General features: G+C 53.9%; 1 protein-coding gene across 4 annotated transcripts in view; it reads left to right on the top strand.

Annotated features, from left to right (window-relative positions):
- Positions 1-17,697, top strand: part of ATL1 (atlastin GTPase 1) — a 31,124-nt gene that overhangs the window by 12,194 nt on the left and 1,233 nt on the right. For 2 of the 4 annotated variants that reach the window (XM_080592696.1, XM_080592693.1), the window contains exons 2-13: positions 197-444; positions 814-948; positions 1,396-1,500; positions 2,226-2,276; positions 3,666-3,722; positions 7,635-7,727; positions 8,691-8,829; positions 10,661-10,788; positions 11,481-11,537; positions 12,316-12,387; positions 13,707-14,138; positions 15,700-15,714. In XM_080592696.1, the coding sequence (XP_080448822.1) occupies positions 412-444; positions 814-948; positions 1,396-1,500; positions 2,226-2,276; positions 3,666-3,722; positions 7,635-7,727; positions 8,691-8,829; positions 10,661-10,788; positions 11,481-11,537; positions 12,316-12,387; positions 13,707-14,138; positions 15,700-15,714 (1,317 nt within the window). In that variant the 5' untranslated portion in view covers positions 197-411. Of the gene's footprint in view, positions 1-196; positions 445-813; positions 949-1,395; positions 1,501-2,225; positions 2,277-3,665; positions 3,723-7,634; positions 7,728-8,690; positions 8,830-10,660; positions 10,789-11,480; positions 11,538-12,315; positions 12,388-13,706; positions 14,151-15,699; positions 15,715-17,697 lie in introns of all 4 variants that reach the window. The other 2 variants (XM_080592695.1, XM_080592694.1) reach the window with 2 other exon arrangements.

Raw genomic sequence — 17,697 nt, 5'->3', positions numbered from 1 at the left:
AGGGGTGGGCATGCTGACAGCTGGGTGGCTCCACCAAAATGTCTGGGGAATGTGGGACAGACATCTGCTCTGAGTTATGCCGTCTTGGGGTGGTATTTGGGCTAACTGACCTCTTAGGGCCCTGTCCAGCCCTGCCCCCTGTGACTCTGTGCATTGCAGAAGGAACCAAACAGCTCTTGTCTCACTGTTTGTGCAGGTAGTTTTGCAGAGAAGACGTACGAGTGGAGCTCGGAGGAGGAGGAGTCTGTGAGGAAGGCAGGACCGGTGCAAGTCCTCATCGTCAAAGATGACCATTCCTTTGAACTGGACGAAGCCGCGCTCAACCGCATCCTGCTCTCAGAGGCTGTCAGAGATAAAGAGGTCGTGGCTGTGTCCGTTGCTGGAGCTTTTAGGAAAGGAAAGTCGTTCCTGATGGACTTCATGCTGCGGTACATGTACAACAAGGTACGGCTGCAGCTGCAGGGGGCTCTTCCCGCAGGTACGGTGCTGCTGCTCATTGCTCCCGTGTGCTGCCCGGGGATGAGCTGGGCAGGACACTGGCTCGGTGCTCTAGAGATGCTCAAGCCTCTCTTTAACATGAGGCCTCACAAAATAAAATAGAGCAGGTACTTCCACAACACCATGCACTAGTGGGCCTCCAGTGAGACTCTGCTTTTCCTGGCTTTGGAGCAGAGATGCTCACATTTACTGCCCTGTGGGAAACCTCTCTTGGGGGGGCTGCCTCTCTCCAGTGCTGGGTGAGGCAGCACAGAGGAAAGGTGTAAAACCAAAGTGGGATGAGAACTTCAGCGCTTCTTCTGTTCCCACCTGCAGGAAGCTGTGGACTGGGTTGGAGATTACAACGAGCCTCTGACTGGTTTCTCCTGGAGGGGAGGGTCTGAGCGGGAGACGACTGGCATTCAGATATGGAGCGAGGTTTTCCTGGTGGACAAGCCTGATGGTAAAAAGGTATTTGCTTTTCTGCTGCATGTTTTTTTAGCCCTGTGTTGCCGGTCAGCTCATCTTGCTGCTCCAGCTTTTGTAAGACTCCCCTGCCTTGCCAAGGGTGTCTCAAATACTTGTGTGAGGTGAGGTCTTGATACCATATCCCTAATTTAGCATACCATATCCTGAATTTAGCATAATTCAATGCATTGAGCAATATGACGTCTTGGTGTTCCCCTGTGTCCCTGATATACTCTCTGGGTGTCTCTCCAACTCCGGACTCCTCGGAGTTTATTTCTTTTCCTTTGTCCTCCACCGTCTGCAAGTCTGAGGCATGTGCAGTGAGATTCCCCACACGACAACACAGCTGGCATTTACCCACCCACCCTGTTGGCATTTGAGAGTGTTTTCGCTTGGGTGCAGATGCGGAACGGGTGCATCCAAGCTGACCTGGAGCTTTCTGCCTGTCAGGTTGCAGTGCTGCTGATGGACACGCAGGGGACCTTTGACAGCCAGTCCACCCTGCGGGATTCGGCCACCGTGTTTGCCCTTAGCACAATGATCAGCTCGATACAGGTAAGAATGGGGGTGTCTCCAGGAAACAGTTCCTTAAAGGTGGTGGCTAAAAACCAGCAGCTTGGCACCAGCCTAATGCAGCGGGCAGCTGGGACCTTTGGTGGGAGAGATGAAGGCCATCATGGTGGCTGCACTGAGTGCAGGGGTGACTCCACCATCCCAGGGAACAGTCTCATTTCTTCATCTCACCCCAAGAGCAGGGCCAGCAGCAGATGCACCCCTTTACACCCAGCTACCAGAGAGGAAGCGACCTTGGTGTGGCAAGCTGAGTGTGCTTTTGTCTCGGTGCTGCTGGACAAACCTCTGGGCTGGGGGCAGCCACACAGCAGGTGGTTACTGCAAGGTCTGTTTGGGCTTCCCCTCTTGCCTTCTGCTCTTTGCTCCCGGAGTGCAGCATTAACAGGATGGAAGCTGGGTCTTGATACAGAGTTCAACACATAAATGAAGGAGGAGAAGCATCATTTGGACCTGACAGCCTTCCTGGCTGGGGCACGACAGCCCTTGCTGCTCCCATGCTGGCGTGTTTTGCTACGCCTGTTTGTCTGTCTGTGTCTACCCAGTAGTACAGCTGTGCTTGGGGCCTGTCTTGTAACAGCTTCAGAGGCCACCTGGGCCTGTGGCTGTGTTCCTGTGGTCATGTCATGAGCTTTAACCACACCAAACTATGCACTGGCCTAAGGGACAGGCCATTCTGAGTGCTCTGAAGTTTCTGTTTTCACATGCAGGTCTATAACTTGTCCCAGAACGTGCAGGAGGATGATCTGCAGCACCTGCAGGTAAGTACCCTTGTCCTGCTGCTCCGTGTCACTGGGGGGCCTGCATTCTGCTCCTCACTTACAAGCTGCATTGTGCTTGAAAGGTGTGTTTGGAGCCACAGGAGGGTCTCTGAGTTTCCCAGCTTTCACTTTGGCTCAGGGGCGTGGAGGAACAGTCGCTTGGGACTGAAACCTGTATTGCCTGTGCTCTTGTAGCACACCTGCTTGGGGCCTGGGCCGTTTGGCAGGACAGTCAGTGGGACACTCGCCAGGAGCAGAGTCAGGCCCCGTAGGGAAGCAGCAGGGTCTTGTGTTTAAAATGGAGGCTCTGTTACTTGTGCGACATATTTGGAGCGTGCCTTGAGCGGGGGCAGTAAAAGTGCTCCTTTGACTTAAGTGAGTGGGAAACTGAAGGTAGAATTTACGCTGTTCACACCACATGATAGGACCTTTTGATTGAGAAACCCAAATAAGTTGGGTACTGGTTTATAAACTTGGATATTGACATCTGGTACTGGCTCAATACAGATGACCCATAAGGATAATTACAACCCTGCTTGTTGGAGACAAGCAGCTAAGGTTGTTATTTTTTTTTTCCTTTTTTTTTTTTTCTGTGGCACTCTTGTCCTGCCCATCTCCTGGTATCACCTCTACTTACACTTTTTTGTTTGGGTGGCTGTTTGACTGGTTAGTTTTTTTTCAGTAGCTTAAGGAAAAGGAAAGGAAAGCAGAAGTCCGCCTGGAAAAATCAGAAGAGTTCTGTACTGTTTCAGTCAGTAAATATTGTTTAACAATAATACCTTTTAAATGTTGAACTTATCCAGTGCAAATCTGATCTTTCAGTTTGAATTTTAGGCCATTATTGCTTAATATGTTGACCCATTTTTAGGCATCTGTGAAATACATTATTGGTGCCTTCGCTTAGAAATTGCAGTCCAGAGGGACTGGAGAGCCTTCAAATCTTGCTTGTAGGCTGATCTTACAGTCTGCACAGTGGGGGTTTGCAGGGAAAGTACTTATTTCTGAATTCATTTCCGCTTCTTCCTGGAGTGTTTAAAGAGAGCTGGGCTCCAGCAGTCCCCTCTGGCACGTGAAGTTTCTGGTTGGTATGAAAGCAACGGCAAGCAGCTGATTCGAGCCGTTTTTCACAGATTTGGCAGCCAGAAACTCTAGGCGAGATCTTTCATGTAAGGGCTTAGCATGGTGATTGTCCCTAACAGCTCCATCTGCCTCTAAATGGGAACCAAAACCACACAGCCAGCCAGTCTCGGTTCCAGCTCTGCAAATAGTGTTTTTTGCCCCAAATCACCAACTGTGCCTTGCTGCTTGTGCCTGTGTGGCCACAGCTGTATGCCCTGCGTGTAGGCTGGGGAGCTAAAAGTCCTGCTGTTCCTTGCTTTTTCTCTCCAGCTTTTCACCGAGTACGGACGGCTGGCCATGGAGGAAACGTTCCTGAAACCTTTCCAGGTGAGTAGAGGGTCCTGGCCACATTTCCAGGTGAGTAGAGGGTCCTGACCACCGTGCCTCCTGCTGCTGGAGGTGGCTTGGCCCTGAGCCGGTTGGCTTCGCCACGAGGTGTCACTGCAGTTTGCAGCACGGGGAGGAGAAAGGGAGGCCTGGAGCCTGGCTCTGCTGAAGCAAAGGAAGGGCTTTATGTTTCCTTGCCCCCAAGGAGGTTTCTGAATACATCCAATATCCCTCTTTCTTTCCACTCCGAACCTTTGCTGTTGGCAGCTCCGCCGAGCCCTGCAGCAGCCTCCTCGCCCAGCAGGTCTGGATGCAGCTGGAGGCTGTTATCTGTGGGAGGCTTTGTTCGAGGGGACAAAAGGCGTCGGGTGAAATGCAATGAGAGCTGTGTGGCATCAGCTGCGTCCTGGCAGGGCCCTACTCCCAGATACAAGCCATGCTCGTCCTCGGGGAGCTGTGCATGCAGTGCTGCAATGCCCCCAGCTGAAGGAGGGAGAGAGCAGGGACTGTGCAGGCAGCTGTCCCCACGGCTCTGCCTCGTCCTGCTGGGCTCAGAAAGCAGGCAGGTTTTGTGGCAGAGCTGCACAATGAATGCACTGCCAGGCTTGTAATGCTCTCTGCCCAGCCTTTGCTGTCAGAGGCTTGGAGCCACCTGCCCCCGGAATCCCTGCTCTTGGCAGAGAGAAGGACAGGGATTAGCTTAGAGCGCTTGCGGGTGGCAGCAGAGCTGTGGGAAGGCTTGGTTTAAGTGGGATTTTAGCTTCAAATAAGCAACATCTGCTTCCCAACCTGTGAAAAGCTGGCACTCGGAAGAGGGAGAATGTCAGGCAAAAGGCTTGCTGGATGCCAGGGTTACAAGCAGCTCAGGATGGCAGGAGGGGATGGGCTGTGACAGCCCCCTCCATGAATGTGGATGGAAAGAAGTGGAAGGAAGGGGGTTAGGAGTCCATGGGGTGGCTGTAGCAGCTGCTGTTGAGTAGGGTGGTTCAGCAGCTCACTGTAACTGCGGACTTGTAACAGAACAAGTCGTGGTTTTGTACAACTTTGATAATGGCTGTACCAAGTCCTGTGCCCCTGGGAGGCTGGGAAGGCGATTGAAGAGATTTGGAAGATTTGGGGATCGTGGGCAGTGGGTTTAGGCCAGGAAGCGGGGCCAGCAGGGATGGAGGGAGTGCTGCTGGGAGACCCCCACGTGTCCTGGTGCAACTGTGGGGCTCCAGAGCTCCAGCAGCAGGGCTGCTTATCCTCTGCACGATTGCAATGCCACGCAGGAGGACGCCTTCTGTGGGGCATCCTGTACAGGTTGTTTCCTTAACCAGGTGCCCTCTGGCAGTCCCGATGGCTTGCTCCGACTTCTAGCTTCCATCCACAGGGGGCAAGCTGGTGGCTGGATGGGGGTTTTGTGAGCTTCCCAGAGTGAAAAACAACGGCGAGTAAAAACATGCTATAAAAATGCAAGTAATAATTGGGGGTGGGTTACAGCTATTTTACTTTTGCTTTCCAGCTTAAAAAGAGAACTGCTGGCCACACCATCATCCTGGAAGGCGTAAGGGGTTTATAAGGTGGCTGCGGTCAGGAAGTGGGAATAAAATTAAAAGGTTAAAAAATACAACAAATGGACAAATTGAGATTTTGGAGAGCTTTGAGTATATATTGGATGCTAGCATGGGCAGATGACTGATAAACCTTGTTAAAGCTACCAGTAAAAGTATACGACTTGTAGTAAGAGCTAGGAGAAAATTGTAACATGGTACAGAAAAAGCCAGACATTAAATAAATATTTCTGTTCCTTATTTAGAAAGTACCAGGATAATGCAGCCAAATATTACAGTGAAAGTGAAATACTTCCTACTCCATCAGTAAGAAGAAGGCTGTAATGAGACACTTTTAAATATGCTTAAGTCATTAGGACTGGATAATAGCCTGTGATTTCACCAAAGACCGCAATTGATGTCAAGTCACGCAGTTTTGCAGATAGTAAGTCTTGTCAAGCAATCCCAGTATCAATTTTTAAAAAGACCACAAGTTTGGTTGATAAAAGTAACTATCACCATGGTATTCTGCCTTCTGTACGCCTTATCTCCATACAATGCTGATTAAAAATAAAGCGAACAACATACCAAGTCAGCATTGTCTGTTTTAATCCGTGTAAACGGATTAAAAACCCATTAACTGATAGATGACTGAGAACGCTGAACTAATTTTAATAGGGAATCATCATCCTTCAGAAGTGCTTCCTTGGGGCTCCCCCCAGGGCCTCTCTGATTCATTGCAATCTCCGTTAACGATCTGAAGGAAAATATCAAAGGACTGGCAGTAACCCTTGCAGCTGAGATAGATGTTGGTGGAAGGATCGCTGGCGACGTGGCCAGGTGAGCATCATGGGGTCGGCCTGTCCGTGCGGAGGACATCTTGAAAAGGGATCTTCAGAGCGACTGCTACAGAGTGGTCAGACATCGGGGGAACAGCGAGACACCGAGCACGGACCTTGGTCTGTCCGGGAGAGTGCCAGAGGCTGAGCCCTTCGCAGCCTGCAGCCCTCACTCAGGCTCTGCAGACCAAGACAGCTCTCTGCAGAAGGCAGTGCAGCTTGAGTTGCTTGGGTGAGGCTCTAGGCCTGTAAGTCAAACTCAATGAATCTCTTTTGTCCTTAAAATATACGAGTCTGGAAAGGAGGGTTTTGGAAAAAAAAGCTCATACAGGAGAATGCTGCCAAGCAGGGAGTGCTCTGGAAGTGCCGATAGCGAGATAGTCGAATGGATGCAGCCGGAAAGGAAGCAGCTCTCGGCCGTGGAAAATGAACATTTCCCTTCACTCTCTCCTCCCACTGTGTGGTCGCCTTGTGCCCACGGAGAACCGTGTGCGCCGCGCCAGCTGCCGCCAGGTCGCCGTGCCTTGGCGAGGGGGGACATTAGGTGGGATACGGGCAGCGTGTCGGCAACAATTTTGCTTTAGAAAAAAAGGATAATAGCTCCCAATCCGAACAGTACAACGAGTGCATAATGCGTTTATGGAAAAGTCCTAAACATGGTCATGCCTCCTAAGGATCTTGCAGTCTCAGAAAGAACAGCATGTCCTGGAAGAGCTAGCTGTGGACATTTGCTGGGGCTTGTAATGCCTCTAGGAATGGCCAACTCACTGTTCTCTTCTTCTTCTTTTTTTTTTTTTTTCTCCCTGATGTTTTATGTTTTAATTAAGGAGATGAAATATTTTCCCTCCCCATAATCTTTGTTTTAAACGTAGGCAAGTTTTAGGGAAATTCCACTGAAATGCATTCCGCTTACTGACTGGCTTATTCATATATGTAGGAGAAGCCCTGGCACCTCTGCCAGGCCACTCGGGGCTTCTGCTTTCAGGGCTTCCCTCTGCAGCCCCTGCAGCCCTTCTGTGGGACGTAGCTTTCTTGCGTAGATGAGGCACTGGAGGCGTGATTTCTTCTGAAAACGATTTTCGGAAAAAAATTAGACGTTGACCGTGCTGGTATTTATTTATTCATTGAATAGAAATTCGACTGCCTCAATAAAGATTACAAAAGCCAGCAATTACTTATTCACCCTCGTTATCCTACATATGCTTCTCATTAAAAGTCTGTCTGGAAAGCTGCCCAGTGAAAACGGCTGAAAAAATGAGCCTGTGAAATTCCCATAGGATGGAACTAAATGTGGCTGGAATTAGGGAGCTCGTTGCCTTTTGTCCCGGTTAGCAAAAACCTCTTTCTTGTTTTGCAGTGGAAATGACTGACTCTTATTTTTCAAGCTCGGGAACCAAATTGTCATCCGTCCGGGCTGCTGCGAGCGATGGTGGTGGAGGCCCCGGCCTCCCTCTCAAAACCCTCCTGATAACGTGCAGCCGAGCGGCGGTGGTTGGGTTCCTGTCGTGTGGCACTGACCTGGACGTGTTTCTGTCTTCTAGTCCCTTATATTCCTCGTGCGCGACTGGAGCTTCCCTTACGAGTTTTCCTATGGATCCGATGGCGGCGCAAAGTTTTTGGAAAAACGTCTCAAGGTTTGTTCTTTCTGATCTGGATTTCCTCAACGATTTCCACGTGGGCTTGCGTGGCTGCACGAGCGGTCCGGTGCCGGCCAGGGTTGTGTGCTCATGGGTGATGGAGGAGGAGAGGCAAACCTGGCTTGTGCCCTGGTGGCGGTATGCTGTCCTCGCCTGCATGGGCCAAGAGTGTGTGGGCACAAGGGTGAGACCTTGGTTGGGGGAAAGCTGGCACTGGAGAGCCCGATCCTGGGCAGGGAGCAGGGACGGGGCGCGGGGCACCGGCACTAGGGAGGCCGCAGGGTTGGTTGGTCGGGTGTGAGGTGGAGACGCTTACGCTTGCCAATCCCGTGCCTTAAAATCACAGAAGAGGCGTTTTAGGAGGTTAACTTTTCCTGCCGTGGTCAGCGGGGGGCTGAGGTCTCCTGGCTAGCCTTCTGCTGAAGGCCGGGCTCCCTTTCGCCGTGCTCGGAAGAGGGCTGCTGGTGGTGCCCCAAAGCCCAGCTGGGCTGGAGGGTCCCGTGCTGCTTTCTTCAGTTATGGGGCTTGGGAGGTTCCTGGGACCGGGAATAACTCTTCAGTAACAGGTAGCTGCACGGTTAAACCGATGGGCGAAGGCTCCAGTGGGGTTAATCAGGAAATGCATGGGCGATTTGGTAGTGGAGAGACCTAATTAAAGGGGAGACGAGAAAGGCCCTAGTGGGAAATCCCAAATGTTTTTGTATTCCGGTCATGCACAGACATGCACATTTTCCCAACGATAATGACATGCCCCAGGGCGTGTGGTCAGAGATAGGCCAGCTCCTTGGTCGCTGGAGGAGCCCTGTCTTGGTGCTCATGCAGCGTGCTCCGCAGGGACGTCCTGGCTGGCTCCTTCCTGGTGTGAGCAGCCACAGTGCGATGTACCCCGTGCTCCTGGCACCCCAGCGTCACCTCTGTCTGCATCCGAAGGGAACCTGACCCCAAACTGATCTCCCGCAGGTCTCAGGAAATCAGCATGAAGAACTGCAGAATGTCAGAAAGCACATCCACTCCTGCTTCACCAAGATCTCCTGCTTCCTCTTACCTCACCCCGGCCTGAAGGTAGCCACCAATCCTAACTTCGACGGAAAGCTGAAAGGTACGAGGCGAAGGTCTGCTTTTAAACTGGTGCCTTAGATGCCCTGACAGACTGTCCCACTGACTCCTGAAGCATTTCTGAGTATTTTCCATGAAACGGCTTCTGGAAGAGGACTTGAATCCTCTTCCCAACTACATACACGTGCTCAGCTCATGCCTCTGAGCACAGCCAGCTACCTGCTCTTCGCCAGATGCTTTTAACCTTAGCGTGAGCTCACATTCGCTGACAACAAGCCCTGCCAACAGATGGCTGATAGGCGAATGGGGAAGGGCAGGTGAGATGATTTTTATGGATGTGATGCTAAGCCTGCAATTAATTCCTGTGCCTCACCTGCAGTTGGGCACAGACGCAGAGCTGTGCGGACTGGTCGCTGCACGGCAGGCTTGTGCTTGCGCAGGGTGGCAGGCCGGTTACACGTGCTCTCGGAGGAACGTTATTTCACTTTGAAAAGCTTTCCAAGGAATATTTAATCCTCCTGACTTATCTGATCAATGGTTTCCCTGCAGGGCAGACTTAGTTCATAGGTAAAAATAAATACGAAGGAAAAAAAAGCCAAGGTAGGATTCTCTACCCTGAAAGGAGCCGCGTGCTGTGGATTTTCAATTTGTTGTGAATCAGCTGCTTACCAGCATCTCTGCTCACAGGCTGCTTGCAGTCTCTGAGCAATAGAGAAAGTGGCTGTTATTCACTTAAAATAAATTACCAGACAGAAAGAAGTTACTTTTTCTGGTTTTGGCTAGTGATCAGACATGTCCTTCTGGCAAACTCCGTGCTAACTAGCAACAGTGCAGGCTCTGGTGGAAACCGAACTGGTTTCTATTAGTTCCCCCTTAAATTTCAGGTGCTAAGCGGCAATTAACAAGTGGTGTGTGCAGAACTGGCCTGGGAGTTGTCAGCATCTCGACAGCATTTTCTTGTTCCTTTAGAGCTGTACTCAGCTTTTTGTGCCCTCTGAGGGGAAACGTGGGGAAACTTCCCCTCTCTCGTTACCTTCCAGATGCCCAGATGTTGCATTGCTTTCACATCTACAGTTTCATTTAAATAGCAGTAATGGATGTGAGGCACTCTGAAGCCATAGAAGTGACTGTTAGGCAACGAGCCTGCCTCCCTCGAGGTGACACAAGCCCATGGGGCACTTCAGTGAGGGGACACGCTGGGGGAGCAGAGGCTGTGCCCATTCCTGAGCCCTGCACCGAGGGCTGTCCAAGGGGGCAGTGTAATTGCCGTCACCTGCAGGAGTTCTTAGTGCGTTTGTGCTGAGAGCCTTATGATTTTCAATAGCTTTAAAATACTTTGCAATGAGAATCTGACATATGGGTGCACAGGGGACCGAGAACTGGGCACGGGAAATCCTACCTGCTGGCACAGAAGAGCCAAAGCCTAAGCCCTGGCTGAAGATTCCCACTATGGGTGCCACAGAGCAGTGCAGAGGGAAGGCACAGCACGTTTCCGTGCTGTATACTCAAGATCATGCTTTGCAAAGCGTGTATCTGCCTTGGCATGGAGGCTCTGTTCTCTGGCTGCCAGTGTTGGTGTGCATTACCCGTGTCATCAGCAAAAGCATTTTCTTCCCCGTGCAGTCGCATTTGCGTTTGTGCAGCCGTTTTTGAGACAATGAAGCTGGTTTATGGGTATACGCACAGCTGTATGATCTTTGTGGGTTAAGTAACAACTTCACTGGGGCCGCGATCATTTCTGAGCGCTCACATCACTAAATTACAGGGTGTCTGAGCTGGTGTCCTGGCTCGAGTCTCCCGTCTTTGATGGGAGTGCACACGGAAGCACAAGTCTGACTGAGGGCCGGTTCTGATGACGTTGGGTTTGTTTCCAGAAATAGACGATGAGTTCATCAAGAACTTGAAGATTTTGATTCCTTGGCTTCTTAGTCCCGAGAGCCTGGACGTTAAGGAGATCAATGGAAACCACATCACCTGTCGAGGCCTTGTGGAGTATTTTAAGGTATTGGCTTATTCAAGAGAAACTGGGCTTATTTGTTTGCAGCACGTTTGCACTTCTAATGGAAGGGGAAAGCAGCAGCAGACAAGCTGGCGCTTGTTGGCTGGAGGAAGGGGTCTTGGTCTAGCCTAATAGTGCTGGCTCCATTGGTGCATTGAGCAAACACCTCACAGCTGTGTATTTGGCTGTGCAGTAAGCTGAAAAGGTGCCAGGGCTCTTACCCCACCACGGAGACCTGCGGCCCGGGGGGAGGTAGGCTGAGGGCCGCATACCCGTTGCCTTTGGGAAAAAAAATAATTTTGTTGTCATGACTACTGCGACATTTTGATGCAAGATATCAGTGAGTAATTCTCACCACCTACTCTCCAGGGCTACCTGACTCTGGTTCCTTCTCCTTCGGTGAAGGACGGAGGTAGGTGCAAATCCTGTGGTATAGATACTTAGAGTAAGCGGTGGAGTGTGAGCCTTGAGTGAGTGACCCATGCCACCCAAGGAATCGACCTTGGGCCGTGCTGCTTGCCTTTTTTCGACAGAGCAGCCCCTGCTGAAGCCATCTTGTGCCAGGAACCCCCTCCTCCTCTTCCGTGCTCTTATCATCCTGTTAATGCTGCGTCTGGAACTGGGTGGAGGTGTTTGCATGTCGCTAGTGCATGCTGCAGCCGATTGATCCCGTGTTTCTGTGCACTGTTTTGCAGGCGTACATAAAGATCTACCAAGGGGAAGAACTGCCGCACCCAAAGTCCATGCTGCAGGTACGTGAGGGTGAGCTGGTGGGCATCCGTGCGCTGCGACTGCCATCGATTTCCAGTTAATTGTCAGAGAGTCCAGCCAGTGCAGCACTGCGAGCCTTTGTGATTTTGTTTCAAGTGTCTTAGTTGCACAACCCAAAAAACATCCCTCTGGGCCGTATTCGGCAGTCACTCAAAGCCTGAGGAAGGGCTGATGTGGCTAAGCAGTTGAGGCAGCACGGCTCGTGCACCTCGGCCGGGCTGCGGTCACTCCAGGCACGCAGCAGCACTCAGCCTGGCCGAAATTATTCCCTGCAGGTGAGCAGCATCGTGCTCTGGCACACGGAGGTAGCGTGGCCCCGTGTTGAGCTGCCCACAGTGCTGCAGCTCCGTGCTCCGAGTCAGACAGCTCAGCGGGAGGCTGCAGCTGTAGCTGTTTACACGCAGCTGAGCCTTTTATCTCTTTCCTTGGTGTTTCCCACAGCTCCAGCCAGAGGTTTTGTTGCCATGGCTTGGAGGGTAGGAATCCTTTCTTGATGCAGGTTTTTGCCTGGGGGGGGCTGAGGATGTTGGATGTGTAAATACAGAAGGATTTTATTTGGCGTTGGTCAGGTTCTGGGGAGAGTGCAGCTGGCTGAGACAAGGGGGCTGTTTAATTTTGTGTGCGCGCACCACACGTGCATCCTGGCTGAAAACACGTGGGCCATGTGCACCCAGCTGGTGGCTGCTCTTCTCTGCAATTACACTTCTTACCCTCACCTTTCTGCAGCTAAACTTTGTGCCCTTTTTGCCCTTCTTGCAGGCCACAGCAGAAGCCAACAATTTAGCAGCAGTTGCCACTGCCAAAGACACCTACAGCAGGAGAATGGAAGAGGTAGGTGGTGCTGAGCACCTCGTTTCCCAGGCTCTCCTGTCCTCCTGGAGAAACCTCCCTGCTTGGCTTCCTGGTGGAAAACGTCCTGCATGGACGTGGCCAGAAACCCTGTTCCCGGCAAGACTCCCTCCCGTGTTCGTGGCGGAAAAGGGGCTTTCGCGCAGGCGAGGGGAGAGCAGTGCCTGGTCAGCGTTTCGTGGCAGGCCATGGGAAGGTGACTGACAGAAGGTTGCTCTTTCATCTGATGGCAGCTTTTGGCCTCAGCTGAATTCGCATCCTCTGCACACAGTTCCCCCAGCTGCAACCCAAGATTTAATGTAACAGGGCAGCAGCGCTGTGTGACCACGCAGCCCGTGATGACCAGAACGTGAGGGAACGGCACAGAGCTGTGCCTGGAGAGGCTCAGACTGGCCGTAAGGAAAAATTGCTTCACCGTGAGGCTGGTCAGGCAGTGGCACGGGCTTCCTAGTGAGGCAGCTGATGCCCCAGGGCTGTCAGCGCTCAGGAGGCGTTTGGATAACGCCCTCAGGAACGTGCTTTCACTTCTGGTTAGCCCTGTAGTGCTCAGGCAGTTGGACTTGATGGAAGCTCCCTTCCAACTGAACTGCTCTGTTCCATTCTTTAACCCGTGCTGTGGCTGGTGCTGATTAGGGGATAAAGTCGTTATAACAGGCTTTTCACCTGTGCCCTGCCCTGTCAGCTCTGGTGAGGGATGGCTGTGATGTTTTAGGGTGAGGCTCAGCCCTCGGCCTGTCTCCGGCCACTTCCAGGTGTCCGGTCTGTTCGCCAGTGTCGCAGGTGGCTGCGTTGGCACGAAAGGGGTGCGGAGCCACACGGCCGAATTATCTGCACGCTGCTCTGGGTGGGTGTTGGTGCTTATTCCTTAAAGCCAGGAGGAAAAAAAAAGCTGCACAGTTTGCAGCACAGGAAAATGCTGGGGCTCCAGATCCTGCTGGGCAGCGTAGCTCGATGTTGCCCGAGATCCTGGCTTAGGCTGTGAGCAAATTGAACAGGGGGCTCGTGGGACCCGGCTTCTCAGCACGGACACCCACGGCCCCGCTTTAACCTGCGCCTGAGTAGCTGCAGCTCGAAGAAATAGTGCCAAGAGGAGGGCGAGGACAACCCCTGCACTGCCCTTTGGTGTTGGGACGTCTCAAAACTGAAGCTGGAGCTCAGGGCTAAGGGGAGGAGAGGGGATAGTTCAGTTACCTGCGCCAAACAGGAGCCCCCAGAGCCCAGGTCCCGTGGTTTGCACGGCAGGGCACAGGAGCTGAGGGTGCTGAGGTCTCTGCAGTGATGGGGCTGTGTTTTCTACGCAGGTCTGTGGTGGGGACAAGCCCTTCCTCGCGCCTAGCGACCTCCAGAGCAAACACCTGGAGCTGAAGGACGAGGCCGTGAAGCTGTTCCGCGGGGTGAAGAAGATGGGTGGGGAGGAGTTCAGCCGCCGCTACCTCCAGCAGCTGGAGACCGAGATAGACGAGCTCTACATCCAGTACATCAAGCACAACGACAGCAAGAACATCTTCCACGCTGCCCGCACCCCCGCCACGCTCTTCGTGGTCATCTTCATCACTTACGTGATAGCTGGAGTCACCGGCTTCATTGGCTTGGACATCATAGCCAGTCTGTGCAACATGATCATGGGCTTGACACTTATCACACTGTGTACCTGGGCATATATCAGATACTCTGGGGAGTACAGAGAACTGGGCGCAGTAATAGACCAAGTGGCCGCAGCGTTATGGGACCAGGTAGGATAAAGAGCTTTTGATTTAAAAAAAAAAAACACAAAAAAACACAACAGTACAAATCCCCACACCGAGTGCTTAAGCGTTGGGTTTCCTTGGGCTGTTCCTCCTCTTTGAAATGGCTTTTGCATTTGCATTTAGGGCTGTTAGGTGCTCCAGCAGGGCCTGCCCGGGCAGATCCGGCTGCTTGAGCTGCTTGTGCAGTGAGGGAAGAGCTGGGCTGTCCTCAGGCCGCAGGGCAGCGCGCTCCAGGCCGTTCCTTAGGCCTTCTAAGCGGGGAGGGCAGCGGCGGGGGGAATATTTTCAGATCAGTTTGTGGAGCTGGTGCTGGAGGGGACAAGCCTTAGGGAGCGGTGACGGGGCCTGGGTACAGCTGCCCTGTGCCGCAGCAGAGATGGGCAGAGCGAGATGGGGCCGAGAGCAGGAATCAGCAGCAAGGCTGCTCGAGCCTGACCCCCCGAACCCTGCCCGGTGTCAAAGACGAGCGGTGTCGGTCCCGCCAGGGATCAGAGCACTCACCCCAAGCTATTTTGTTCGGCCTTGTTTTTTTTTCTGCTTGTCTGACCCATCACAAAATGCCTGTTTGTGGACTCTAAAACCTGTGGGCATGGTGCAGCTCAGACTGGGGGTCCCACCGGGGAGGTTTTCTCAGGGCCGTGGTGGTTTTGTGTGTTGCATGTGTGCGTGCATGCCAAGAAAAGACCCCTTCCTGCCCCCTGGGCCCGGGCAGGGACTTTGGCTATCCCTGGCCTGCGGGAGGCCGAGGTCAGGGCCGTGCCCTGCCTGTTCTGGCCCTGCGCCCCGCTTTCTTGGGTCAGCCCCTCTCACCCTCTCTTTGCCTTTGCTTTTTGCAAACAACCCGGAAAGGGCTTGTTTGGGCTGCAGTGCCAAACCTCCCCCAGCCTTAACAAAGGTCACGGTGAGAAAACATCCCCCGCACCCCGGCCTTGCTCTGCCCGCACCCCCAGCGCCTCTGCCCCCAGCGCCAGCAGCCACAGCGGCGTGCTGCGTGGCCTTAGTGCCACGGGGGAGGAGAGGCGCTAACACCCGGGGTCTTCATCCCCCGGCTGGGCTGCCATTAATATAAAGCAGCTTGAAGTGAGGGCCCATCATCGCCTGCATCCTCCTGGCCTGCCCTGGCCTCAGCATCCAGAGCATCCCTCCGGTGCCCTCGGGAGATGCGGGCGTGTGCGAGCCCAGCGCTGTCCCATCCCTGTGCAGGAACCAGTGGCAGGTTCAGCACGGCAGCGAGGACAGGACAGAGCCTTCAGGAAGATGCAGGCAGGTGGGGAGCAGGGGTTGAGCCCTTGTGGCTCCATCCTGTGCGAGCACACGGTGTCCCCAGCAGCAGGAGGGGTGGCCAGAGCCCTGCGGGGACCTGCGAGGGGACAGGGGGGAGCCCCCTGCAAACAGGCTGCCCTGGGGGGCTCCGGCAGGTGGCTGCTGGCTGGAGGCGTGAGCGCTGTTTGCTCCGTGGATGTGCATGATACACAGAGATGCTTCTTTTTTTCTTCTCCTTTTTTTCCCCCCCCTTCCCCCTTCTTTTCCCAATGCCTCTCCCCAGGGAAGCACAAACGAGGTAAGTGGCTCTCGTTTCCCCCCCTCTCCCCCGGCATGCACCGCACGGCTCCCAGGGGAATCTTCGAGGGCGGCCGAGCCGCAGGGACAGCAGAGCGTCCCGGGGTTAGATGCACGTTGGGCTGCCTCCCGGCCTTTGGGCTCGTAGAGAAAGGAGGGCCCCGGGTGGCAGCTGGGACCCGGCCCCGCAGCGGGGTGCTCGCTGGTGGCAGGGCTCCGGCGTGGCCGGCGTCACCCTCGGAGCTGCTGCCTGCCATCCACCCCAACCTCACGGCCGGGAGCCTGAGGGATGGTTGTTTTTTGGGTGGGTTTGGGGTAGGAGGAGGGGCTGTGTGTTTGTTACGGCAGGGGTTTTAGCCTTCCCCCCGTCAGTTGTGTTTGGGGGCTTTCCTGTCGTGCTGAGCCCTGCCCGTGAGTTTGTTTTGTGGCACCAGGTGTGGAGGCATGGCTCGGGCTGAGCGAGGCTGGGCGAGCACAGCCCTTCGCTTTGTGTTTCTGCAAGTGCCACGTGCCCTGCTTTGGGGAAAAAAAAAAAGAAAACCAACATCCTGGGTTGAGTAAGCCGAGCTCAGGGACTTGGAGGTGTATTCTGCCTCCCCAGCCTCTTCCTTGGGCCGAGAGCTGAGGAAAGCGCCCCTCACACGAGCACTGCAGCAGTGCAACGCTGACCTGCTGGCATCGTGTGCGGCTGCGCAGGCAGGGCCCTGGAAGCATTTAAATAAAACACCAAAAAGCCTCCTCACCATTCCCGTGCACGTGGTTAGTCCCGCGCCGTAGCTTGGTGCTGCCCCGCCTGGTGCTGACGCATTTCTCTGCCGCTGAGTTACGCGGGGATTGCCTCTTACAAGGAGTTTGAAGCAGCTCTCGCCAGTGCCGAACACAGTTCTGGGAGTGCAGGTAAAAAGAACCCGTTCTGGCCCATGGTGGCCAGCACAGGGGGGCCGTTTTTGGGACCTCGCTGTGCCCACAAAGCTGCTAGGAGCTTTTCTGACCTCTGGGGCCAGAGGCTTTGCTCTGTCTTGTGCTACAGCAAACGGCAGAATGCGTTCGTTGCTAGTGAAGAGCTCTCGAACAAAGCCTTCCTGCCAAGAAAGAGGCAGCTGTGTGAGGGTGAAGGCACCAAAAAAAACACCTAAAATAGCCCAAAGTGCTGCAAGTTCTGTTGGGGGGAGATGAGGACAGGTTTTCAGACACCATCAGAAGATAAAGAAACCCAGAGACGTTGCTTGAAGACCCTTGCATCAGGCTACCACAGCCCTAGAAACGCAGCCACCTGCAGGCAATATCCCCAAGGCTTTCCCAGGGCTCCGCAGGGATGTGGGCAGCGGCCCTGCATCACCCCGGGGCCTTCTGCTCACCCTCAGCTGTGCTGCGGCTTCCTTGGGCCCTCCTGCTTCATTCCACAGCCCCGTGCACATGAAGAAGCCATCACCCCGTGATGAAGCTCGCCTCTCCATCGTCTGCCTTGTCCCTCCCCACTATAATCCATGTTTAGCTCACCAGGAGTCTTCAGGTTCCCCAGCAGGAGCCACTGATGTTTTTGTTTTTTTTTAATTTGTCCCAATTACAAGTTGTTTGAAGTAAAAAGCTCGGCGCTGCCCTACCCATTCACCCTCAGGCCTCTGCAACCTGAAATACATCGCAGCGTCTCCGCTGCGCTGTGCCCTGGGTGCGCTTTGGGGCGGGGGGACCCAGTGGCACTCCTCTGGGAGCTGCAGCACCCGAGGGGCCTGGGCACGGTCCCGTGGCTGCTCCCAACTGAGCTCTGCGAGGGGCACGCGCCCCATGGCCACGCCGTCGCTGCAAGCACAGGTAACACAGCCTCTGCTGCACACAGAAAACGCCCGGGTCTGGTGCCAGGCGCGTCCCTTGCACGCTCCTCAGCACTCGTGCGACAGCAGCCGGCGCGCTGCGGGACCGGCACGCTGCTTCCCGAGCCCGCTGTGCTGCTGTTTTGCCAAGGACAGGCCTTGCTGTCAGGTAG

This window comes from Anser brachyrhynchus (assembly GCF_964034855.1).
Source record: "Anser brachyrhynchus genome assembly, chromosome: 5".
In the NCBI taxonomy this organism is placed as follows: domain Eukaryota; kingdom Metazoa; phylum Chordata; class Aves; order Anseriformes; family Anatidae; genus Anser; species Anser brachyrhynchus.
The sequence above is the reverse complement of the archived record's forward strand: the minus strand, read 5'-3'. Positions and strand labels throughout refer to the sequence as shown.